The sequence below is a fragment of the Martes martes genome, assembly GCF_963455335.1.
Source record: "Martes martes genome assembly, chromosome: 11".
Taxonomy (NCBI): Eukaryota; Metazoa; Chordata; class Mammalia; order Carnivora; family Mustelidae; genus Martes; species Martes martes.
This window is the reverse complement of record NC_137899.1, coordinates 104,956,919-104,982,867: the sequence shown is the minus strand read 5'-3', so window position 1 is coordinate 104,982,867 and position 25,949 is coordinate 104,956,919. Positions and strand designations below refer to the sequence as shown.

At 54.6% G+C, this 25,949-nt stretch overlaps 1 protein-coding gene across 5 annotated transcripts in view; it reads right to left on the bottom strand.

Annotated features, from left to right (window-relative positions):
• DPP6 (dipeptidyl peptidase like 6) overlaps positions 1-25,949 on the bottom strand; it is a gene marked incomplete at its 5' end in the record, with an annotated part of 869,135 nt that overhangs the window by 111,883 nt on the left and 731,303 nt on the right. For all 5 annotated transcript variants that reach the window (XM_080819089.1, XM_080819091.1, XM_080819088.1 and 2 more), the window contains one exon: positions 5,474-5,594. In XM_080819089.1, the coding sequence (XP_080675215.1) occupies positions 5,474-5,594 (121 nt within the window). The remainder of the gene's footprint in view (positions 1-5,473; positions 5,595-25,949) is intronic.

Below are 25,949 nucleotides of genomic sequence, written 5' to 3'. Positions count from 1 at the left end.
CTGACAATTCTAGGTGAGCATGTGGCCTTGACTTCTGGTGTGTTTCCGGTTGGGGAAACTACAAGGTCCAGTGACGGGAGGTTTGACAGGGGCGCTTCCCTGCGCCAGGAGCTGTGCGAAGAACTGCATTAGCTTATTTCATTTCCTTCACAGCCTTAGGGAGCACGGATTGCCACCATCCTTGTTTTGCAGACGAGAAAACAGAGACCCGCAGAGTGAAACCCTCATCCGAGCTCACGAGCTTCCAAGTGGTGAAGCTCACGTCCAAGCACAGCTGTGCCATCCTCACGGGGCAGCTCCGTCAAGCCCGTCCCAAGCCTCTGGCCACGCGCCGGCTGAGATTTCTTGATCTGACTGAAGATTTCCCATCCTGCCAATCAGAGATGTAACCGACATGAAGTCCAAAGAACCACGCATCTATGGTTTGAATAACATGCAGACGTGCACACAATTCCAAGTCCATCGACGACGGGCCACATCACGTAGGTTAAAACTCTCTGTCCCGTCGGAATGACGTACGACAGGGGCATCACTCACTTCCGTCCACTCCCAGGGCAGTTTCTGAGCAGCTGGATTGTCCTGACTGGATACGTCAGAGACGGTTAATACGAGAGGAGCCGTCGGGAATCTGCAGCCACCGTGAGTCCACACGTCCTGCAGACCCTCCTTATCTGTGTGTCTGTTGGGAAGTTTCAAGACCGGCTTCAGAGGTGTGGGAAGCACGTTCTCACCGGTGAAATGATGTTGTGCGATACACCCCCCAGCTCCCTCCCACGGTGCCAGGCTCGGCTGTGCCCCAGAAGACGGACTGTCACCGGAGTCCCAGGGGGCTTGGTCTGCTTGCGACCCTGGCCGAGCGGGCGCTGGACACACACCGAACATCGACGTGCGTTAAAGCAGACACAGCTCCCCATACTCAACAAGCCACGACCTTAAACTCAAGTCAGTATGTGTGTTCCACAGAAAACAGGGCTTGAGAGCTTTATTTTGATCTCAGGCGATAGAGAAAGTTCGTGTGACGCGGATGAACAGGGAAGAGCCGTCCCCCCGTGGAAGGCGCACCGGGTCAACCCACGGATCTGCGCAGAGGCCTTCGCCACGGTGACGTCTCTTCCCACAGAAGCCTTTCCCCAGCAACAGCCTTCGGCGGATCAGAACGGTAAGGCATGGAGTCACCCCAAAGCCTCGAATCAGGAGGTAACTGATCTATCCGCCTGGGCCCCCCGACCATTTGCAGATGTCTCTCAGAGCACCTCGCTGGGACAAATGCTGCCAGGTCACCTGTGCTGACCCCGGACAAGATGCTCCAGCAAACAGTGTCAAGAACCACAAAATAGCCCGAGTCTCGTCCTGGCGTCGCAGGCTCCGGATGGAAGGCTGAACCCGGCACGTGAGGACACGGGACCACGCTTTGATGTACGTGGGCAGCGCAGGACAAGCCAGCCTAGCAGAACTCTACAGCAAGCCTGCCCACAGTGAGAACAGTGCTTCTAGAACATTCTGAGCTTGAACTTGGGGTGTGCTGACACACCCCCATCCACAGCAGCTGTGGGCAAGGGGCCTCGCTGGCCAGCCTTGCCACATCCACCCTCCTCCACACCAGCTCCCAGGGGGGCCCAGTCAGCCCAGGGCCCGGTGGACAGGGATCTGGGGGTCCCGGGTGGGTGGACAGAGGGCAGAGTGCCATGAGGGCCGTGGCCCTGGGGAGGAGCACTGGGGGCTCCAGGAAACGGAAGGACAGAGGCCACAGCGGGCACCAGGCGTGGGCACAGTGGAAGGCATCGCGTTCTGCATGGACTCTTCCCGAAATACAGGCACCATCACCCGGGTGCCCCTGACTAGACGGATCGCAAAACCACGCTCAAGTTATGCACACAAGGGAAGCTAGCTGAGGGCTCGACTAAGCATTGTTCCTGCCGACTTCTCCGGGACAAGGCTGCCTGGCCGCGCACGGTCCTCGGAGCTGGCCACATCCTTCAAGTACCTTTAAACTCTGGGCACATTCAGGTTAAAATCCAGCCGTGGGATCGCATCTGTACCAAGCTACATATTAAGTAAATACCCTTCAGGCCACTTTCTCGGCTCTGCCCATCATCCCGGCCCGATGAGTCCAGGCTGTGCCCCGAGTTCACGGTCCCTCTCGCACCCACCTGCGCCTCAGAGGACTTGAGGAGATCAGGGCTTCTTTATGTGGGGCAAGACCTGGTTCTCAAGTGGCCCCAACCCCTCCCACTTCCCCCCGAGGTACAAGCCATTTCATGATAACGGCATGTCCGTGAATAACGGTATTTATCTGGGAGCGCACGTGACTGCTGGGACGGCAGAGGAATGGTCGTCTCACGGCTGAAACACGGAATGACTTCAAGTCTCCTTAGAAAACCTGTGCTGGACCCGCACGCCCCGCGTGCACAGCGGCGACGGGGGAGACGGCGACATCGTGAACAGTAAGCCGAACCTGCCTCAGCGTGTGAGTTCTTGACCCTGGATCGGAGTTCTCAGAAAAACCCACAAAACCCAGGGACATCTTCCTTTTCCCTTCTGGGTAGCTGAACTCAGTAAACCTTAACACAGTCGTGGGGCACTAGAAGCAGTTTTAAATCTTATACTCAAGTCAGAATTCGTGTTGCTGCATGACGTTTGCCCGGAATAATAAAACCGAGGTTGCACTTTACTTAGCAGAATCAGTCTGTGGCCACCACGAGCCAAGGACTCCCACGAATCAGGGAGGCACGCGGCGCTGTTTCCAGCTTTGGTCAGGTGGACGGATTCTCCCACAGGCGGGTGCGCACCTCTGCTCAAGGAGCTCAGGGTCCCGGCAGCCCCCATGTCTCCCGCCCCTTCTCACCCTCAGCCGTCGGCATTCCGAAACGTCCAGTGCGCTGAGGACCCCTTTGGGGAAACAAAGCACATCGATGATGCATTCGTGATTCCGAGCCCGTGGACGGCAGGATGGCTCCCCTGACCCAGCCTCGGGTCTCCGCGGAGCTCACCTCTCCAAGCACGTCAGGCCCTCTGCAAACTCTGTCAGCGCGTTCCCCAGCCCCCATATTTTTTTCGATCTTTTTTTTTTTTTTTTAGAAGAAGCATCTGGAAGTGAAACAGTTACGTCACAGGTCAGAAGACCATCTTCAAAGTCTACCCGTTACTCAAATAGGAACCACGATTCCTCTGGTCTCTCAGGCCCCCGGCTGGAGAAACCCAAGCCTGGGGGTCTAGAACCTTCCGGGGAACACCACTAAGCAGAGGACGCTACCACATCAGCTGTGACTGATTTGAAATATTTGGGGCTCTGTTATCGCGCCAACACGATTGTGTGTAAATGCCTGGAAGAAAAATTTCCTTTCACTGGAGTTGCTGAAGCAAAAGCTTAACTTGAATAGCTGAGCAAGGAGCTTTTTATTTTATTAGGAAGATACTAAAAAAGATATTTTAAATCTTCAGGTTACGGGTTTTTTTTTTCTTTAAAGGAGATTAGTCCCAAAGCTATCTAAGCTCTTACAGTCAGGCTTCCAGGATCGTTTCTTTTTTAGGGGGGGCTTCGGGTTGCTACTGTGCAGAACTTTCTGGAACATGAGGCCAGCCACGTATAGGGCTGGCTGTGCCCATGATCAGAGTGGACACTGGCCAGTTACCTTTTCATGCCAGTGACACCCTCAGGTGGGGCCCAGGACAATATGGGCCGTAAAATCTTCAGGTCGATTCTCCCAGGGCCCAGAAAGCAACTCAGAACCTGGAATCCTAAGTGCTCTGAGCCTTGCCAGCCTCACATTAGAATGAAGCCCCTGGAGGGGTGACCGGCCCGGAGAGGACCACCCTGCTGGGCACCTGTGTTCTGGCACGCCTGCTGGGAAACAGGTCCTACGACGTCAGGACGGTCGTGGCATCGGGACGGAGACTCGGGTCGGGGGTGGAGCGGGAAGGGCACAGAGGAGCTTTCCGGGACGATGGGATGCGCGATGTCGTGCTCGGGATGCAGAGTACATACGTCCGTCAGACTCATATCAAACTGTGTCCTGAGGACGGTGCATTTCATCGTGTACAATGGACACAAGAAACCAAGTCGGAGAACTTTCTGCTTCGGAGACCTCCGTGAGGTGCGGATGGTAACTGGTACTGAGCTTCCCTGTCTCTCTGATTTAGGTCCGCTGGTGCACACGGCCTCGCGGTGCGGTCCCAGCTTGAGGAATGCACAGCACTGAGGAAAAACGGTATTTTCCGGGCTTGATTGTTCCTTGACCGGGTCTGGCATGGGGAACCGTCCCCGTGGCCATGTGGCCTCAGGCAGGTAGGCTCAGGAGAATAAGCTGCGTATCGGCCCAGCGCGGCACAGAAAGATCCTGACCCCACCTGCATTTGTAGAAAGGACTTGCCCCGGACTTGACCAGTGATACCCCCCAGCACACGTGCCTTAACTTTGTGTGAACTTGGCTGAACACGTGAGCTTCTCTTGCCCCATGTGGGGGTCCGGTCACACCGCTGTTGTGAGGCCAATCTGGGCTGAATGTCTGCATCCCCCAGAATTCACCTCGAAGCCCGGGTCCCCGGTGGGATGGTGTCAGGAGGTAGGGTCTTTGAGAGGGGAGGAGATCACGAGGGGGGAGGCTCCATGATGGGACTGGTGCCCTGACAAGGGGATGAGGAGACCAGATCTATCTCCCGCCTCTGCCATGTGCAGGCACAGTGAGAAGACAGTGAGAAGACTGCTCACGGTCTATGAGCAGAGCAGTGGGTCACAGACACCGGCTCAGCCGGCACCCTGATCTTGGACGTGCGGCCCCAGAACCAGGAGGAATAAAGGCTTGTTTAAGCCCCTGTCTACAGTGCCCTTCAGAGCTGACTCAGACGGACAGACGGCTAAGTGAGGCAGCAGGTAGGAAAGCGCTCAGAACTGTGACCGGAACGCGATGGCGACCAGTCAGGATTGTTGCCGTGACGACGGAATTCTCATCAGCAGGGAGACAGAGCGTGCATGTTTAAGAAGAGAGCCTCCCGCTCACATTTTTAGTTTTTCAATAATGCATTTAGGGGGAGAACGGGCGCCCGAGGAAAGCCAGCCGGAGAAAACACCCACCACGGCAGACGTCCTCGCAACCGCCGATCACCGGACTGGCTTCTCTGGAACGCTTTGCCCTTCATTTCTTCTCCAGCTCTCCCTCCCACCCCAGCACAACAAGGCACCCTACGTCCTGGGGAGGGGCTCGAGAAAACTCTGCATGTGCAAACCTTCTAGGACAGGACAGCACCGGCTGCCCCTTCCCCCAGGACCTCGGGTTCTAGAAACCTCGGCCCACCTGGCCTCCACGTGAGGGCTCCCACTGATGGCCTGATGCTCCCTGAACTCCAACGGCACCTTTGTAATCCGGCAGAACCTTAAGAAACTGGAGATTGAACTGGACTGAAGTCCAAGAAAACAGCCAGCACCGCCGGTCAGGCAGCAGGCCCCCAGCCCCGTCCGGCCCCGCGAGCGTCTCACCTTCATACAGCCAGTCGCTGAGTCCGTTGTAAATCACGCCTTCCTTCCCAGTCGACACCACTCGGATGGCCTGCTTCCCGACGTGCGCGCAGTAGTAGATGTTGTTTTCGAAGATAAATATCTAATCAGGAGGAGAGAAAACACAGTGTTAGCCCAGGACGTGGCTGTGAACAGGGTGCTCTTAAGAAATCTGAAGGGACGCCTGGGTGGCTCAGTCGGTTGAGCCTCTGCCTTCGGCTCAGGTCATGATCCCAGCATCCTGGGATCGAGTCCCACATCGGGCTCCTTGCTCGGCGGGGAGCCTGCTTCTCCCTCTGCCTCTGCCTGCCTCTCTGCCTACTTGTGCTCTCTCTCGCTCCTCTCTCTCTCTCTCTGACAAATAAAGAAATAAATAAATAAATCTTAAAAAAAAAAAAAAAAAGAAATCTGAAGCCGGTGACGTGCTTTGCTTCCGCCTGGTGCGTTTCTCTGCTAGAGCAAGGGCGGCCCGGGGGGATCCTCTGGGGCTCACCCGCGGGGCCCCATGTTTCCAGTTACATAGAGTCTCCCACTTCCCACGGTTTGCCCCACGCGCTCATCTCCTAGGACGGGACAATCCGTGGTCTCGTCCTTTAGGGGCTTCCCCACCAAACCGCGTTGTCTGTTCCCACTATTGTGCTGTTCCTGGTGGTTCCGGGCTCAAACCCCGGAAACCTGGCATTTACTCGTTCAGTAGTCACTGCGGTTAACGAGGGGGCACCTCTCCATGCCCCTCACTGGAGGTGCCGTGTTTAATGGGGTGGGACACAGAACGGGCTTTCATTCTACTTACAACCTGGTATAGGAAACAAACTTTACCAGGAGAACATTCTGATGGGGAGAGGGGAGCGCCAGGAACACGTAACAGGGTTCCCTAACTTAGGTCAACATCACCGAGAACACGATGGAAGTTTTTCTTACTGTGGAAAAATACACACGACACAAAATTTGCCACCAGACCATGGTTTAGTGTATAATTTGGCGGCATGATGCATTCACACGATTGTGCCACCGTCACGTCACTGTCTCCAGAACCTTCCCGTCATCCCCAGCAGAGACTCTGTCCCCACGAACGCTGATGCTCGCGCCCCCGCAGCCCCTGGCGCCCCCGTCTGCCATCGGTCTCCACGAAGCTGGTGACTCGAAGCATCCCATGTAAATGGAATCACGCAATGTCTGTCCTTCTGAGACTGGCTTATTTTGCTCAGTGTGAGGTCCTCCAGGGTCCCCCGTGTGGCACCAGGCGACGGGATTTCGAGAAAGTGCTGTTCGTGCTGAGGGTGCGGCAAAGAGTGGGACAGAGACGGGCCGAGTACTCAGCGCACAGAAGAAACAGCACGGAGGAGAGCTGAGCCAGCATGGGTGCGGGGTGTCGGCGGAGGTGGAGGGTGGGGGTGGGGGGACAGGGAACGGCAGGTGCGGCTCCTGCAGGGTCTGTCCCCTCTCGTGGAACCCACCAGCAGCAGGGGCAACCCGGTTAGATGCGAGTCTTCTGGCGACGAGAAGGCAGCAGGGCCGTGAGCGGGGGGCCGTGTGGCCAGCCCGGTCATCTCACGAGGGGGTGCTGGGGACACCAGCCGGGAGGGGCCGCTGACTGCGCCGGGTGAAGGGCTGACGCTCCTGAGCCGCTGGGTGGTGGTGACCCGCTCATGGAGGACAGGACAGTCTCGGTCAGTGGTTCTCTAATGCTGGTCACTAGCATGATCCCGGGAGCCCTTAAAAACCCCACTGCCTGGTCCCCAGCCCAGCCCCATGATCAGTATCGAGGGGTGAGAGCCAGGAATCAGAATTTTAAAGAAAGGTCCCGTGTGATTCCAGTGTGCCACCAAATGGGCAAACCCGCGGCCCAGGGAAAACCCAATGTCTCCTGAAGCTCCGTAAGAGCCGGCAGAGTGTCCGTGCCCTCGGAGGTGCACACCTGCTGGCCTCGGGTTTCCACATCTGCTCCAGTCTTCCGTGTCCACGGGGCCACGTCCACGGAATCTGAGCCACGTGGACCAGGCACAGGACCCAAACCAGGTGTTTTTCTTTTAAAAGAGTCTATAAAAAAATACCATCAGTGTCTTTTAAGAGACCACGGAGAGAGAAAGAGGTGGAAATATTAACTTTTTTTTTTAATTGAAAACGCAAAAAAGGCAGTTTCCCTAGATGGCTCTCACCGACGGCAGATCTGAAAGCGCCAAGCGTCAGGTTTCTGCTCAGGATGCCTGGCACTTCCGGGATTCACTCCAACCTGGAAGGAGCTGGGAGACTCCCAGACGCACGTACACATCCTGATTTAACTTCAGTGGCTGTTCTCGTGAGTTTGCCCAAGGAAAAGATGTTATTACTAAATTTTAACCTCTTTTATGTATTCTAAGCCTACAATAAATTTCTGAATCAAATCAGACCACAGCCAATTAATATTTTGAGTAAGATGTGCTATGATAGACATTAAATCTTTTATCACCTTCTTTTATTTTTAATGGAAGGAAAATGAAAAGAAACACGTTGTAAGGAAGAGTGTGCTTTGCTTGGGAGACATTTTCCGTTTTCCTCCAGACCCGCCGGTGGAGCTTCCGGGGTCGGAGACGGGGGGCCGTGTGCAGCTCTGCGCCTGGGGGCGGGTGCTACAGGGGCGCGACAGGCACTGGGGCCAGTGGCGGAGTCCTCCACTCTCCAGCCCTGCTCGGCACATGGGCCATCACCGCGGTTCCCAGCGCCCTGGGAGCACCTCGATGCCTTCCCCATGCCGCTCCGATCCCCGCCTCGCCCCCCGAGGTGCAAAGACTTTAGCTCCCCTCCTGCAGCGTCTTCCCCCTTACCCTGCTGGGGCTGATCCCCCCCGGGGTCCCCCATAGAGTGCAGGTGTCCCTGCTTCCCTCCCTCGATACATCTCACGCGTCCCAGTCCCGATCCTGTTTCCTAAAGCTGTTCCTGGAAACCTGCAGCGGCTTTTCTGGGGCGTGGGACAGAAGTTTAAACGTCGGGTCCAGGGTTCAAGGCCCTCCGGGACTCTAGGACACTGGCCTGACTGTCTCCCTCCCTCTCCCTCCCCTGCAGGAGTCATGGTGGTCCGACGACACAGGGGGACCTGCCGGGGGAGAGGCAGACCCAGGGGCTCACATCTGCAAACGGGGGTCGAGACTGTACCAGCTCCGGACACAGAGCTCCGTGCCACAGGCCGTGGGGGCACAGAGCATGCACGACGTGACCCGGGCTCGGATTCTTCTCCATCACTGGAGATGGCAGCAGAAGCTGACGCTGGTGGGTGTGACGAGCGAGGGGAAGCGCGTAGAACAGCGCCCAGCACGAGTCCTGGCTCAAGGGCGTGTCTGCTGCTGTCGCGTCATCACTATAAACACCCGTTCCACGGGAGGGATCAGGAGAGGTTTCACGGGGGAGGTGACACCAGAGCCAGACTAGCTCCTAATTTTGATCAAGTCCGATTTACAGAATTTTTTTTTTTTCTTGTGCTTTTCGTGTCACATCTAAGAATGGCCACGTCCAAGGTCATGAACATTTACCCCCATGGTTTCCTCTACGGCTTGTATAGATTTGGCACTTACATTCAGGCCTTTGGTCCATTTCGGGTTATTTTGTTGGCCCGTGTCGGTCATGCATTTTCATATACTTGATAAACACTCATTCCGCTTTCGCGCTACGCTGTGGGTCGGCCGCAGCCTTGTTTTGAGGAGGAAAACACGAGCACAAGGAGGCTGAGTGGCTTGACCTACAGCTCGCCGGCCAGCGGTGCAGCGGGGGTCCAAGCCAGGGGCTGTGGGGACGCGTGTGAGGGAGTGGGAAGTCGGAGCGTCTCCTCTACCTGAGGGCCTGATGTGTGGCTCCGGCGTGCCCCCCTCGGGACTTTGCCGGCAGCTTCTGATGGTCTGATCCGTTTCGCCTTTGCTGCCGTCCAGAGCTGCCTCCCCTTGGGCACCTGCACGTCTTTCTCCACGGCCCCTTCAGATGCCAGCCAGGTGGGGAGGCCCCTCTTCCCCGCTCGGCCTCCTTACCAGGACTACGAGCATGGCCGACCCCCTTAAGGACCCGCGTGAGCCAGACGGCAGACGAAGGTCTCCGACGAGGTTGCTTTCCCCGTATCCTGACTCACCGAGTCCCATCCCTTCCCTCACCTCTGCGCGTTTTCGTTCTTGCTGCTGCCCTTGGAGTAGAAGGCGAGAGCCCACATACCTACAGCAATGTCAGCCTGCCCTCGCCCCGAACCGCTCCCGGGTCTTAAACAGAGATGTCAGGAAGTACAAACCAAACGGGACTGGAAATATAAGTTTCACTATTTCTAACAAAACACTTCACCTTCTTATTAGTCTGATTTTTTAAGAAGCACTTTGACTCGATACCGTTCAGACACTCATGGTTACAGTAATTCTGGGGAAGTTCAATTAATCGCGATTCTCCGGAGGGCTGTGACTTTCCGGGTGAATTCTTTTTTTTTTCTTCTTTTCTTTTTTTCTCTTCTTGAAGTAAAGAAAAGATCTTTTCAGTTTCCATCTTTGAGGGAAATATTTCCGTGTTTTCCTGCTTTCCCGGTTTAGCGAATGGAACGAGGTCTACGGCGTGGCGTTATTACTGAGTCAGGACCCCGTGTTGCCTAAGGTCATCAACAGAAACACACATTTTCCGCTGCCTAGAACCGTCGGCGTATCACAGATGATCGGACTGGGCTGAATCACTGTCCCTGCTCAGGCTCATCTTCCCTGATGCCCCGTGTGCTGGGAGATCTGCTCCACGCAGGCGGTGCACCCTGATGCTTAATACAGGAGTTTGCTGGGTTTTGACTAATCGAGGCTTTCACTTGTTTTGGAATCCAAAAGCTCCTGAAACGTCAGCTAACTCAGAAGAAATCAACCTCCGCCCGTGTGAGTGTGGCCACGACGCGTTCGTCGATCACACTCGGTATTTCTAACACGGACTCCGAGTAAGTGGCGGTAAAAGGCTTATCCACACGTGCGCGGGGGTTACGACAAAGCTCACGGGCACAGACGCTAAAGTGGGGGCCACCTGGCTCAGGAGCCGAGGACGAGGTCGTTACGGCAACCGGGTGCAAGTCAGCTTTCACTGCCGGAGAATCCAGGGCCACGGGGAGGCCCACGGAGCGGCTCCGGGCCGGGCAAAAAGCAGCACGGGTCGGTGTGGCGTGAGGAGGCAGGGGGAACGCGGGACTCGGGGTAGAAACCTCGGCTCCGGTGGAGACCCACAGCAGACTGCGTCGCGTGGGTCGCTCGCTGAACCTCACCTCCTCCACCATAGCATGGGCGGTCGTCCTGGATCTCCAGGATTCCCTCCAGCTTCCACATCTTTCAACATTCACAGTGATTTCAACATGCATAGTGAGCCCCACACGTTGGCATCGAAGGGGAGCACGGCTTCCCCACCCGGCAGCTGACAAACCCCAGCGGCCGTGTTTCCCCAGGTATCTCCGGCTGGCCTGGGGGGCCGACTTTCCTGACCTCGAGGCGCCGCCCCGAGAGCAGGAATTACTTACGAGTTTGCTTTTCCCCTTGCTTGACTTCTTGAGGTGTCCCCTGTCCTGAGCGAGCACAAGTTGCTAATGTTTCCGTAGCCAGTACGGAGGAGCGACCCCGTTACATATGCTACGGAATTTGATCCATGGGGTGAAACACAGAGCCGCCTGGAGGGGCTTGGGAGCGACTAGCACTCAGCACAGGCTTGGAAGCAATCATAAGGAAGTTATTCCTAGAGTGAACTATCGTCTTTGCGGCAGGCCATCCTAACCCCACGGGATGTGCTACACATAGTTAACCCACATCACAGGTCACCAGAACACAGATCTTGTGTCTAGATCTTGCCTGGTCAACATATCTTTTAGGAGACTGGTGAAGAAGCAAAATGCTGATGGCGGCGGCCAGTAGGTCCCTGGGAGGCTGTCCTGGTCAGGCTCATGCTCCCGGATGGCTCTGATTTCTAGATGTACAATAAATGCCACGTCCAGTTGCGCGAACGCCCTCCACCACAGGTCCCATACAGCGAGCTGGAATGACCGACCGTGGCTAACGGACTGAAAGAACATGCTGTGGGGACATTTGGAACTCATGGTTGGTCCGGTTGGCATGGACGTTGACTTTGGGCTAACTTTGTTTCTGTTGTCTTGGACACCTGGCATGGCAGATAGGGACTCTAAAGGTAGGTGACACTGTTTTTGACACCCTGTGTCTGGACGAGGGGAGCAGTACATACCAGGTGGAGGCCGGAGCTGTGATTTCTCCGGGTGCCTGGCTCCCGTCCCCAGGCATATCCCCGTGGGGTCTGGAAGCTATGCCCACTGTGCCAGAGGGCCACAGGGCAGGGCAGATCCCACACCCACCTGTGGCTCCTGTCTACTGGGCAATGGGGACGGGGGAGCTAGCGGCCACTTTATGGTGGTGGGGGCACTGCTTCATGCAATCCTGCGGGAGAGGGACCCCCACCACCCACCGGCACCAGTTCTGGTCTCTAGTCTTCCGGGCCAAGCTGACGCAAGCATGGCTTTCATGGACTTTCAAGTCAGAACGCTTACTCGATCGATACGACCGCCACAGGGGCTTGGAGCAGCCCTCAGGCTCCAGGCACATCCCTTCCTCCCTGCGGTCGTGTTGGGAGAAACCAAGGACGGCTGGAACTGAGTCTTTCCCGGAGTGAACTGACTAGGGAGTAATTACAAGGGAGACACCCCAACACTGAGCCAGGACACGGGTGAAATGCCACTGGGTTTCTCTGGGCTGCAGACTGGCTGAGGTCCCACAGTCAGCTTGTCTATGAGGACAGCCAAACCCACCAACCCCGGGCCGCGGGCACTCCCCATTATCACAGCATGTGAAGAGAACAGGAAGGATGTCGTAATCCCACAGACCCCACGGACTAACAGAATAGGACTATTGGAAGGGACTTTGATGTATTTTATTCCCTCCCAGATGTGTGTGTGTGTGCGCGCGCACGCGCGCGCGTGTGTGTGAGAGTGTGTGTGCATGAGTGTGTGTGTGTGTGTTGGTGGATGGGTACAAAATCCAGCTTTTAATAAAACTAAGGTCATACTACATATGCAACTCTGCACACCAACGTAAGATTTATGTCAAAGATGCTTTTCGACCTCACGAAGCATCGCTGGGACACGCCTCTTCGGAGATGTTAATTACGTTCCTATTTTTGACTCGATTCTGTTTCTACCACAATAAAAATGCTATGGCTGCATCTTCGTCCAGAATCTGCCTGCGTCTCCAGTGTCACTAGAATAAATTCCTGAGCGGAAAGCATGAACCACGTTCACTGTGCAGTTAAAAGAACGGGTCAAGGACATGAGCGGGTCCATCAAAGACCCACACAAAAACCGAGAAGATACAGAAGCGTCTGTACTCACGCATAAGGAAAAGAGATCTTATCACGGAGGGACTCTGTTGTTTATCAAACCATCGAAGCCCGGACATTGCTTGCCCAATAGGGCTAAGAATGCCGTGTGCTCTTCTGAGGGGAACAGAGACTGATAGGACAGGACATTTGCAGAAAGCAGCCAGCAAAGCTCATTGAAAGAGAGGGAGACTGTTGGAGACAGGGTGCTGCTGGGCCTTCCTTCCAAACCCCGCGCGGAGAGAATGATGACGGCGGGAAGCCACTGTGTCAGAACTAAAGGGTAGTAACACCCACGTGCCCACACGTGCTCACATGCAGTCCCCGCGTCTCCCCGCAGCCGGCAGAGCTGTTCTCCCACCACTCAGAGCTCAAGGTCAGGAACTGACCTCTAGACTGACCCATACATTAAATAAATTCTTCCCTTGCTCTGTTTTGCTCTCCTATTACTTGTAATTTGGCTATGCCTCTGCTCACTCGGGCAAGGAAGGGGCCGTCTGTTAACCTCGTTTAGAACCCCATCTGGAGAATGGATGGCTGGAGGGGGATGCCCAGGCTGCTCATCAATGAGGGGCTTTGAGATCCCGGGGCTTTCTTGCTCAGTTTGGGGCTGTCCTCATCAAGCTCACACCCACCCACTCAAGCGGCTCTGATGAGCCAGGCTGGGCTCCAGCCACGTGCTGGATGGGGCCACATCGAGTCTGGGCAGCGACTACAACTCCGTCTACCTGGGCGGACAGGTCACATCTCCAGGACCTCCGCCAGCCTGAAACTCAGAGCCCTTGGTTCTCACACTGGTTCTCACCTAGACAGCGACAGGATGTGACAAAAATCACTTAACTGGTCCCGCCCTCAAAATACAGCCAGCCACACCGGCCACACCTGTCGGAGATAATCCACGGGAGGAAACCTTGAGGGCCCTAAAGCAGGTTTAAAAGGGACGCGTGATTAGCAGAACCCGCGTCCGCAGCCCACCTGATGGTCACTGCAGACGACTACGACCACTCCGCTAACAGGGTCCTCGCAGCCGCTTGCGCACGCTGTCCCGCAAAACCCAGAGTCCCCCATCACAGCCCACGCCCACTCCAGCAAGTTAAAGAGGTTTTAATCCCGCAGGCGGACTCCAGGGCCAGGAAGGGAAAAGTCTGACAGGTGACCTAAAACTATCTTTCTTACCGGAGGGGACTTGTGCTGTTTCATCCTTCAAAACGCCAACCCAGACCAAGAGGAAACACCAGGCACCCCACTGTGACGACCCGCCCAGCAAGCGGCCCTCAAGCTCGAGGAGGGCCTTCCTCTCGTAGCCGCCCGCCCAGAATGATCTCCCTGCGTCCTCTCACCCGCTGGACACACGTTAACCTGCAGAGTCCGGGTGTGCTGTGTTTTCCCAAGCCGAGGAAGAGGTCTCCAAACACATCGTGTTCCTGGGCATTTACTCGGCCCTCACGTTCGGCGTCCACCGTGACACTGCTGGCCTCCCCACGGGAGCAAAGACTTTCACGGCTCACTAAACGCATGTGCTGCTGCTCGCAGACCGGGGAACGCGGAGCGGCGGCCCGGCCGGACGCAGCAGCCAGCATTGTCCCCGCAGGAGTACGAGTTCGATCACCGAGTACGGCCCCCTGGCGGCCGAGGGTCTCTGAGGCTCCGGGGCCACCCGGGACGGTCTGCGGGGGCTTCCCGAAACTCCCCCCAGCCGGAAGTGCTGGCGGAGGGAGCACGGCACACGAGGCGGCCTGGGCGGTGGTGTCCTCTGAGGATGACGCGGGAGTGGGCGAGAGAAGGGAAGGTGGAGGCCGGCCCAGTGGAGGAGGGACAGGGCCCTGCGGGAGACAGAGACACATGGAGGCACCCGGGACGGAATGCAGGAGGCAGGAGGCTGGCGGTCAAGGCGACTATTGGAGGGCGTGGTGGAGAAGAGGCAGGAGAGCCACGGCAGGTCCCGCTGTCTGCAGCAATGCCTTTGTGCTTTCTTCTAAGGACGGGGGACCTGGAGGGCTCCGGTGGTCACTGCAGTTGTCAGCTGCCCTAAATGTGGGGCTGTGCGTCCTGTGTTCTCCGCGACCACCCCGCTGCTGCGTAGGAGCAGGGGGCAACAAGCGGACAAGGGACCCCAGTGGGGCAGTCCCGCCGAGGGATGGTGGTGGCATGGGCCGGGTGCTGGCCATGGGGATGCCACCATGAGGGCAAATTCCCAGGTGTGATACTGGCTGGACATGGCTTAGAGGAGAGGCAGTTTGAGCATCTCCTCACACTCAAGGGGGTGGAGGCTGGTGTCCACTGGGGATCCGTGGAGCGGCTCAGGTCGGAAACCCTGATCCCACCTGAGATGGGAGGCACAGACAGTCTGGACGGAAGGGACCACATGCCCTTGGTCTGGAGTGATTCGTGTCTCAGGCTGCAGGGGAGATGAGCAGCACTTATCCTTACCGTGAAAACAGCCTGGTGACCCTGAACAACCTTGGGCAACCCTGAACGGGATCCTGCTCCTTCCTTCCTCTTGCATCTTGAGCAGCACCACAGCCCACACCATGACCCTGTGTGGTCCACGGCAGCCCCCGGACAGGGCCCAGGCATTCCAGGTCTCTGCTCCAAGGGGGTTGGCGTTCCCTTAGCCCCTCAACCCAGGCATCACGACACGTCATTGTGGGTGTCAGAGCTTGCTGCTGATCTTTCAAGGATTCAGTGTGGCAGGAAAAAGGGAAAAGGAAAGCAAGAAAGCAAGATAGGTTGAGGGAGAGATAGGTGCACACCTGAGGATTTGCTCCTAGCACCTGGATACAGCTATGCCTGATGCCAATCCTGCGTATCCCTGGTAGGTAAGAGACTTTCTTTTTTTGTTTATTCTAGTTTAATTTGCAATGCTGTTCCTATAACTGAAAAATCCTGTTCTTCCCCTGCAAAGCTCTTCCTTGCGTGGGTGTTGTGGATAATAATAAGTCTTTGTCCTCCAGGAGCTCCTTGCCTGGTCCAAGCACATGCTCATCCACGCTTACATTTACAAAATTAGGGCAGACAACGGACACCAGCTCGTGTGCCGTGGGCAACCATCAGCATTCTGGATTCGGGAGGATGTCTCATGACTGCATTTTCTGAAGAATAGCTTTCAGGGTTTGTTTTCCAGTTCGCCGAAGGCGGCATCTGACGCAATTCAGAGATCTATGAACCTCGGGGGCTCGCAGTTGTAGAGATGAGGGTCGGTCAGCAGCAGCGATAAGGTGCACGATCTACTGCTAAAGCCCGGATGTGTCCATCCAAGAACACTTCTGAAGAAGCCCAAGTCAGCCCAGGAGCACTGTGTGTCACCGCGGCACAGTCCTTGAGTGCCCTCCTCGGGCTCGTTTCGGCCTCCAGGAATCTTGGCTTAGCTTGAGTCTGACCGCCCCCAAACGGCGTCCTTCCACTGCACGCATGGCGTGCCCCGTGCAGACAGCCGACGGTAGCGACCCCGCTCTCTGAGGCTTGCGTGCGGCGCCCACCCCTCGCTCCCCCATACTGGACTGTCCTTCTCTGCGGAATCTGCACAAAACCTAAGTCCCAAGAACGCGGAGACCTGACCTGTGTTTCCGTTCATGCCCACGTCAGAACCTCGCAGACTGGTTGGTGCGAAGTCTTTGCTGGTTGGCGGAATCACGCCGATGATTCCAAAAGTAGTCACTGCTGTTCGCTGTGGCACCCGGCGCTGACAGATGCTTTGTATGTATTTATTTTCATTTCATGCTCATAGAGGGCTTCCTGTCAGCCAAATGTTGTTCTGTACTTTCAAATATTAATTTTCTTAATCCCCTGAGACAGGTATGATTGTGGATTATTTTCCCCTTTTCGGGGGGAAGGAAAGCAGGACTCAGAACTGTCGCGTGCGGGTCAGTGCACCATGTGGGTTGAAGAACCAGGACTCTGAGTCCATGATCTGTGGCCTCGCCTTGTCCAGACACTTCGGAGAGGCTCCGAACGGTTAAGCTTTGCCAAGGTCACACTGCTGGTAAGTGGCAGAATGAGAACACCCTATTTCTGGATCCACTATGCCCGTGACTCCCCGAGGATGGCTCAGGGCCAGCAGCATCCACAATGCCTGGGAACACACTGGGATGCTACCTCTCGGGCTGCGCCCCAGACCCAGTGGGTCTTAGCAAGCCCTCCTGGTGGTGATGCACACGGGAATGCGGCAACCCCTGCACTGGGCCTCGCGGCCTCTCCCAGACCATCAGAATCAACAATTCTGAGCAGCTCTCCCGGGAAGAATGACGGGACCCCCGGGTCTTTACAGAGGCGGGGTTGCAGGGAAACACTGATGTTGGAAAACTCCCTACAAGCAGTGAGTTCACTGACTGGTAGCAAACACTGTGTCTGCCATCTCTTGCCCCATCAACATTTTCATACCATATTTCATGGGAAGCTTCCTTGTTTGCCAAAAGTCGTCTTGTGCTCCGAAGAAGTACGTGCCCCACGATATTCCCCAGGTGATGGAAAAATTCACTTCTTTTCCCTCCTGGCAAGTGTCTGGAGCTTCCGGCATGCAGTGCAAACATGAATGACCTCTGGCCGCCAGCACATGACCTCTGGAGCAGCTCCTTGTGAACCTTCTTCCAGGCTCGCTGGTTGGAACCCCTGAGCTCCGCAGGCAGTGACCTCTGGGGTGAGGCCACGCTGATGCCACGAACACCCTCCCAGACAGGCCGGCTCACCCCATGCACACGCGGTCCCTCTGATGTCCCCGGGCCACCGGTCTTCGAACTTTCTTCTTCTCCAAGGCGACGTGAGAAACAGCCCATCCCTCAGCACCGTGGGGCTCATTATCTCGTCTGTAGATTTTTCGAGGTCTCTGAAGTCCCGATCCCCCCTCCCGAGCCTGTTACTGCTCATTAGTGGCTCCGCAGAGGGCGGGCAGGGGAGGAAGAGAGCGTCCGCTCCAAAGTCCGCCACGCCTGCTCAGGAGACCGCTGCCGTGGGGCCGGGGGCCGCACGCCCCGTTTCTGCTGCCTGTACCCCTCTGCCACTGATCTCTCACCCTCTCGTATTTACACGGTGGAAGGAAGGAAGAGATGAACGCGCCGGGGCACCTGGGGGGCTCAGTGCGTTGAGCCTCTGCCTTCGGCTCGGGTCGTGGTCTCAGGGTCCTGGGATCGAGCCCCACACTGGGCCCCCTGCTTCGCAGGGAGTCTGCTTCTCCCTCTCCCTCTGTCCCCCCACCCAACCCCGTCCCCCCGTTCTCTCTCTGACAAATAAACAAAATCTTTAAAAAAAAAAGAAAAAGAAAGAGACGAAGGGACCAAGACCAGGTAATTCACAAGGAAAGATAGTATGGGCATTAATTTGTGGAAAATTTATGGAAAACTACCAATTTACTATTAAATACATGCCAATTTAATCAACCATGAGTATAATCACACACACGCTGACTTAAATAGTTATGCCATTGGATTAGATTAGCCAAGATTATTTTAAATCGTAGAATCCCCAATATTTTTCTTAAATGATGAGACCCGGTGTTGGTGGATATGCCACGGGGACGGGTGAGGGAGCGCATGGAAAAACAACTTATAGTCACCTGTGCAGAGCCCAAGACTGTTCAGAGTTCCTGACCCCATCACTGTGCGTCAGGAACATTTTAGGCCCCAAATAGTCTACTGCATCAATTCTAATACTGCGTATTGTCAACAGCCTAGATGTCCAACAAGAGGATGGTTATATACATTTCTATAAATCCTCTCTATAAAGTATTGCATAACTAAAAAAAATTATGCGTACGAGTATTTAATTATATAAAGTGCTAACTGCATGAAAGTAGGCATAAAAGTTGGGCTAGAATACTGACAATTCTATAAAGAGGGCATCTACAATGGAAAGCAAGATTATGAAAACACACTAAAATATTAACAGTAATTATCTGTGGACATGGAGTGTATCATACTATGATAAGGAGATTTTTTTCTCTTTTTTGTGAATTTATTTTCTATGTTCTGCGTTATTTTTACAATAGGAAATCAATACATAATAATAATTAATAAGTAGCAAAAATGAGCCTGGCCCCGGGACTGAGCGAGAGTCGGGGTAAGAGAACGAAGGGGTCACCCTCCTAACGCCCACAGGATGTCGTGTGTTCAGGGAGGAGGTCTGGAAATGAGTATTTACCACACGAGGTGGGTGCAGCTAGAGCCAGGCGGAGCCTGCCAGTCCCTGAAGCCTGCACGGAGGAGGCGGCACCTCTGACTTTCAACGCTACCCCTGTTCCAGCCTGACCTTGTTTTCCGCCATTATTGCCTCTGTTTGAAAATGAGTCCCTGTACCAGTCGATAATTCATATTAAAAAAAACTAAATCTGGAGATGGACAGAGAAGACGAGAACCCTCTGGCTCTCCTGGCGTGTTGCTCCATGGGGATGAACAGACCTAACTGGGGCCTCCATTTCTGCAGCCAAAATGACCTCAGCTTGCAGGAGGAACTCCCGGGGATCGTGGGGTGCTGCCCTGCCCTTCCTCTCCACATGGGGATAGGTGTTCTGCACACGTGGCTTGACTCGGCCCACAGGTGGGTGTTCTGCACACATGGCCTGACTTGGCCCAGGGATGGGTGTTCTGCACACGTGGCCTGACTCAGCCTGTGGAGATGGGTGTTCTGCACACCCGGCCTGACTCGGCCCACAGGGTGGGTGTTCTGCACACACGGCCTGACTCAGCCACCAGTCACAGGCTGTACCTGGAAGCCCCAGGCCGAGGGAAGGCAGTGTGAGGACACAACGGGTGTTTCGGGTCATGCGTCTCAGGGTATTTAAATCTCCCGAGGGGAGGCAGCTCTGGGGCCGGGGAGCCTAGTCTAAGTCCCCAGTGACGTGTCCGTGTCCTGCTCTGCAGAGCCCAGGATGGCCCTGTCCGGTGCAGGAAGCCTCCTCGACGACCCTCACCCCACCTTCTCCAAATTCGTGGACCACCAGGTCACTCGCATGCGGCCGAGGGCACTGTCCGCTCTCTGCCCTGTAGCCATCACTTAGCACGTTCCCGTGTCTTAAAAACGTGGAGGTGAGACTCGTTTCTAAAACCGTGTGGCGACTTTCTCGGGCTGTGTCACGGAGGGTGTCCCATCCGAACAGGAATCTTCTCCAGGCTGTGGTGACGTCCACCCTAACCCGGGCGAACGCGCGGTTGTGCTGTTGGTTAGACTTGTCTGAGCTCTTCCTTCCTGACCTTGGCTGCGCCGGCCCCCCTGCCGGGCGCCCACGGTGGGAGGGGGCGGTGTGGGGGCCCAGCGGGGGCAGGGCAGGCGGCCTGGGCCCTCACGCCGTCCTCCCCTCGTCCTGCACCAGACGCGAGCTCTCTCTGTGGCGTCCCCTCGCAGCTTTCACCGCAGACAGACCCGAAGCCTCTTTGGGCGACGAAACACGGTGGTGGCTCTTCCGGACCTCGTGCGAGCTGGCAAACCCCGGCGGGCTGAGGCACTGTGGCCGCAGGTGGGGAAGAGCCCACGAACGGGCTCCCACGTGAGGACGGGCAGCTGCTCGGGGATGGGGCGGAGGGGCTGCGGGCTCCCGCGAGGCCCTGGGCTGGGGCGGGGAGGGGCTCCCTGCTCTGGAGACTTGTCCCCGGGGGAGCGACAGCCCCGTTTGCCTGGGACACCCCCAGTGTTAGTCCCGAGCGTCTGAACGACCTGGGACATCCCCCGCCCTGCCCCGCCCAGTCCCAGAGAAACTGGGACAGCTGGCCACCCAGGATTTAGGTGACTCATCCGGAGTGGGGAGGGCGCGGGGGCCTTGAGGGACCAGAAGCTGGTCTCCTTACTTATGTCGTGGATTGGGAACTCCTGGGACAGGTTGAAAATCTGTATAAACCCCACATTTCCATCTTCTTGTACAGACACACACAGCCTTCACACGTGTGCGGCTGTAAGTACCCCAGCGGCGCCGGGGAGGTGTTTCAGGAGGGTTGTTTTTGCTCAGGTTTAGCCGGAACCTTCCAGAGCCTTCCAGACTCAGGAGCTGCACGGCTGTGATGGGCCACACGACAGGGAGCTCCGTGCCGGCAGCCGGGGAGGAGGGGTGGCCAGGAGAGGTGCTGGTTACCCCACCTCACACGTCGGGTTTGTGCACGTATGGACAGACCACTCTGAAGAGGTGGGAGCCTCTCCGGTAACAGGGCCTACCAGAGGCCAGCGCTGGGCCTGGTACAGCAGAGGCCCCCGACTCTGGGAGCTGCACCAGCCAGGGGCCTCCTGCTATCTGGGAGGCTGGCTCAGCTGAATGAGGGCACCTTTGAGCTCAGCAGGGATCGTGTGATGAAATATTTTAATATGCAGCCGACCTTCTGCCGGGAGCTTGGTAGTTAGCCCTTCTGAAAAATCAGTGCACTCCAGAATTTTAGCAAGATGGAAATGTTAATTAAGAAAGCAAAATTTCAAACTCCTTATAATATCGGGAGACATTCCAGCAGCACAATATGACTCGGCGTTCTGCAGCTGGCACTTGGGGGAGGCTTAACGGGACAGCGTCGGGGCGGGGGTCCCTGCGGCCTTCCTGGGAGCCGGCACGCTGTGGCGGCTGGGAGGGACCAGCGTTACCATGACGCATGTTAAATCCGGAGGCTTTCGCTTCTGAAACCCCCTTTTAGGGAAGCTTAGGACCACCCTTCCTCGAAGACCCCTGAGAGGTAGAATGTAACTCAGGGGAAAAGTGAAAAACGGAGACAACAATTCTCAAGTAAAACTGTGGGAAGGAGAAAAGGGTGGTGAGTAGCTTCCCCGCCCCCACCCCAGCCCTTTAATTAATGAATGAGGTGAGACCCAGCTGCTACTCCAGAATCGTAAATTAGGATCGGAAAACCCAAGTTCTCAAAGCCCTAGAGAATGACCCCACACATTTTGGTACCTCCTGACCCCCCCACCCCACATTTATGAGATGATTTCCTCCCAAACAACAGAGTTTTGTGCACCTGAGGTTGGGACCTGGGAGGACAGGGGTCTCACACAGGCCAGGGACGCCACAAACACGGACCGTGACAAAACGCCGTCGTTCGCTGCCGACGGTGTCCGGGATGGGGTTGCCGCTGTGTGATTTAACTACACGTGGTTCCTCTGATTCTCCCAATAATCACACAAAATAGGAAACTGCATCATTCTTGATTTGTGGGTGAGGAAATTGACTCTGAAGGTTCAAGGTCAAGAAGAGCTAATAGGGTCATCTGGCTCCAAGGTCTATGCTCTTATGTCTTGTACTTTTCTCACCGTTTGAGCAAAATTTATTCGAGCTTTGGCCCAGATTCAAGACACCATTAGATTTCTCCTTCCACATCAGTGGCCAAGGAAGGGAACGGACACTTACACACCAGGTGAGCCTGCCCACGAGCTGTTTCCGTGACCTTCACAACACCCCTTCGAGGTCTTTCTACCCTGTTCACGAATGTGGACATGGAGGCTGAGGGGGGTCGCGGGCATCATACGACCCTGTGAGGGGTGGGACCGGGTTTCAGTCCGGCTCGGGCTGGTAACCCTGGGTTCCTTCCACTGCGGGAATGCTTCCCAGAGGCTGGCCAACCACCAAACACCTTGACGGGACTGGACCATGTAGGGGGCATCACTGCTACTCTATTTTTTCCAGTTAATTTCCTCTTTATGTAAACAATTTGCATTTATAAAGGAAATTCTGTATCCCTAGTGTACACGGAACACCCGTATTCTTAGCAGTGAAGACGAGGGGAAGACAAAATAAACATCAAAAAAGCCAACATTATCGCTAATTCCATCCAGGACAACAGAAAGCTCCAGACCCAAGGTGTGCACTCTGTTAGGAAGGGAGGTCAGCAGAAACTAGGAGCTATCGGAGACGGGCCCTCGTCTGTACAGCAGAGCTCGATGAGAACGGAACACAGACCGCTCTCCTTACTAACCACCTCCACCATCCCTTCGGGGGGCTCACGTAGCCCCTAAAACCATGTCCCAGACCTTCCGCTGGATGCGTGTTGTCTTGGGTCTGCACCGAGGGGGCTCTGCCCCGGTGATGTGGAGAGACACGGACTCAGGAGAGTGTCAGGCTCACCCCAAACACTTCCAAAATACTTGTCACATGGGATCCTAAGAAAGCCTGGCTGGTAGGGCCACTTCCCCACTTCCCATGGGCTGGGATGGCTCCCCACGGGCACCTGGAGCTCCAGTGTCGTGAGGTCCCTGTGGCACCATGGACACCATCTGTGTTATCTTCAGGTCGCGATGAAAAGAGTCATCATGAGTCCATGGGAAGAGGGTGACGTCTATAGGTCGAGTCCTGGATGAACCCCCCAGCAGGAGCGACTTTTCCAGGATGCTCCTTACCACTCACTGTGGTTCTACGGATGGACTTGTTGTCCATAAGGACAGTCAACTGTTCCTAAGGCTAACGTTTGTTAAAAGGCAGTTCAACAAAGCTCACGGAGGGTTCCTTCTCAGAAGAAGAAAACTCCAGATGCATGTTTCTTAAACTGAGTGGCCATAAGCAAGGAGTCTGAGGACAAAGTCTCTTTTAAAGAACTTTTAAGTTTCCTGTGTTCATTTTGATACAAATCTTCATCATTCCCTATGCAATCTTCTCAACCACCTGAATGCCTAGTCGGCAGCACCATCATCACGTCTAGTCCCCGGGTTTGTGTTCACGAGCACACTGCTGCCAAGTGCTACCACTCCGACTGCGGTGGCCAGTGAGGCGAGAACACGGGCGAATTTAATAATGTAAATACATGCCACATTCCTGCCAAGCGACGTGGCAGTATCAGGGCTGTGTTAGTCCAAAAATGGTTTCTCAACAGGTCAAAGAAAGAAAAATCACAGAAATGCAGACACAAGACGGCAACACAGGCATGAAAAATGAAGACCTTGCTCAGCTGAGGCTGTGCCGCGGCCCGGTCTCAACCGCCACATGCACGGTTTTGTTACAACTCCAGCCCCGAAAACCGACATTATTGCATGTAGTTGGCTGGTTGTGTTGGTATGTTGGCATTCGCGATAAATCACATTCGGCTTTGAAGTTAGAGGAGTTCATACCTAGTTTCGTGTTCGCCCTTGGGGAAGTACCACTTCAGTCAAGTCTTCTAAGTCAAGTTCACCAATGTGATTTATCGTGTTAGCGGATCAATTTTATTCATGAACACAGATGCAAAAATCCTACAGACCAGTAGTTTTAAAAGTGCGGCAAAATATACATGTAGAGAAGAAAATACATCATCACTGGTGGGACTAATCCTGGTAACCTCAGGCTGGTTTCCTGCTGATCAGTACAACATTCCCGTTGGCGGACGAGAGGACAAAACCACACGATCATCTCGGGCGAAGCGGAAAACACACTGAGTTCAAAATCCATTCCGGTTGAGAAAATCAGAACACAAAACGCAACAGTAGGAGCAAAGACAAACAAAAGAGCAAAGGAAACCTCCGCGCAATCCAGAAATAGAAGCAACCTTCCTCGAGCCGGCTGAGCCCGTCCACCAAACAGCCTGCAGCCACGTCACGCTAAACAGGGAACCTCAGAAGCGTTTTGTGTATGAACAGACACGAGATGCCGACTGGGTCCCCGCGGTTACCTCCTCGCCCACTGACACGGGCAGTCCCAGAGAGCGCAGGACGTACGACGGGGAACAGGAGCCCCGCACGGGACAAAAGAGGAACATTGGAATCGGTGATCATTTGGAGGGGATACAATTGTCTAAATACATAATCCGAGAGAAGCCATAGATAAATTATTGGAATTAAAGGAGGTTAGTGAGGCTGTTAGACACAGAATCAATATGAAAAGTGAAACTGTGGTTCTGTTCACCAGCAAACATAAATTAGAAAAGTCACATCTGAAAACACAAGACATAAAACAGGTTCAAAAATATCCAATACCTAGGAATACATTTAAGTGAGACGTGTGGAAACAATTTATGGAGAAAATTATAAAATTTTAGTAAGAGACATTTTCATTTTTTTGAAAAAGTAAAAAAATTGGTTACTATACCATGTGTGGGAAAATTCAATAGCCGAAGTTTATAAATTCTCTCTCAGCTGGCGTAGAAACTTAATGTCATTCCAACTAATTATCCAAAAATGTTTTTTTAAAAAATTTCTTTATTTTTATTTTGAGAGAAAGAGAGAGAGAATTCCAGGCAGACTCCCTGCTGAGCACAGAGCCTGCCACGGGACTCGATCTCACGACCCTGAGATCAAGACCTGAACTGAAATCGGGAGTCAGACACTCAACTGACGGAGTCCCCCAGATGCCCTTCTCCAAAAGTGTTTTTAAAGGAACTTAATTATTATTTTAAATTCTGTGTGTGTGTGTTTTGTGCACATGTACACACACACATGCACACTCTTGCACACAAAGTGCCAAAGACAGCCAGGACATTTCCCCAGAACATGCTTGGGGGACTGGGCGCACCAAGGCACATGCAGTACAGAAGTCATATGATCACCCACTGTGTAGCCCGCTCAACGTCCTGGCTGCTGTACAGGTGTCGTGGTGGGAGGCCGCTTCGGCTCCGCCGATAGGTGTAAGGTCAGCTGGAGCGGAGGGTCTGACAGCAAGCTCACACACACACACACACACACACACACACATGCACACACACACAAAGTTCATAAATGGCAGCGGCGTCCTGAAAGGTCAGTAAGGAAGGGCACATTTGTTTCAACAAGTCGTCCTGGGACAATCGGTTATTCCTAGGGGACAACAACTGTACGCATGTTTCTCCTATCGTATCCCAAAACCAAAGATGTAATTGTGAAGATGAAATTATAAAAAATGTTAGGACATACGGTAGGAGACTATCTTTACATCCTCAGGGTGGGAAAGAACATTTGAAAAAAGACATAAGAAACGCAAGCCATGAAAGGAATGAATTTGATTTCCTTGAAATCGCCGTCTTTTCCCGCCGGAGCCTGTCAAAGCAGAGTTTGAAAGACAGGTTATACAAGGAGAGGAAATACAGGCAATAATAAAATGGACAGATAACTGGAATTCAAAATATATAAAGAAATTGTGCCCATCCGTAAGAAAGGCACAAACAAGCCCAAAGAAAAACCGGTGAGAGACACAGACCGGTGTCTTACTGAAGAGGTGACACGTGTGGCACGACTTATGGAGGATATAACCTCGCCGGGAACCACACACACGCCGGGAAAA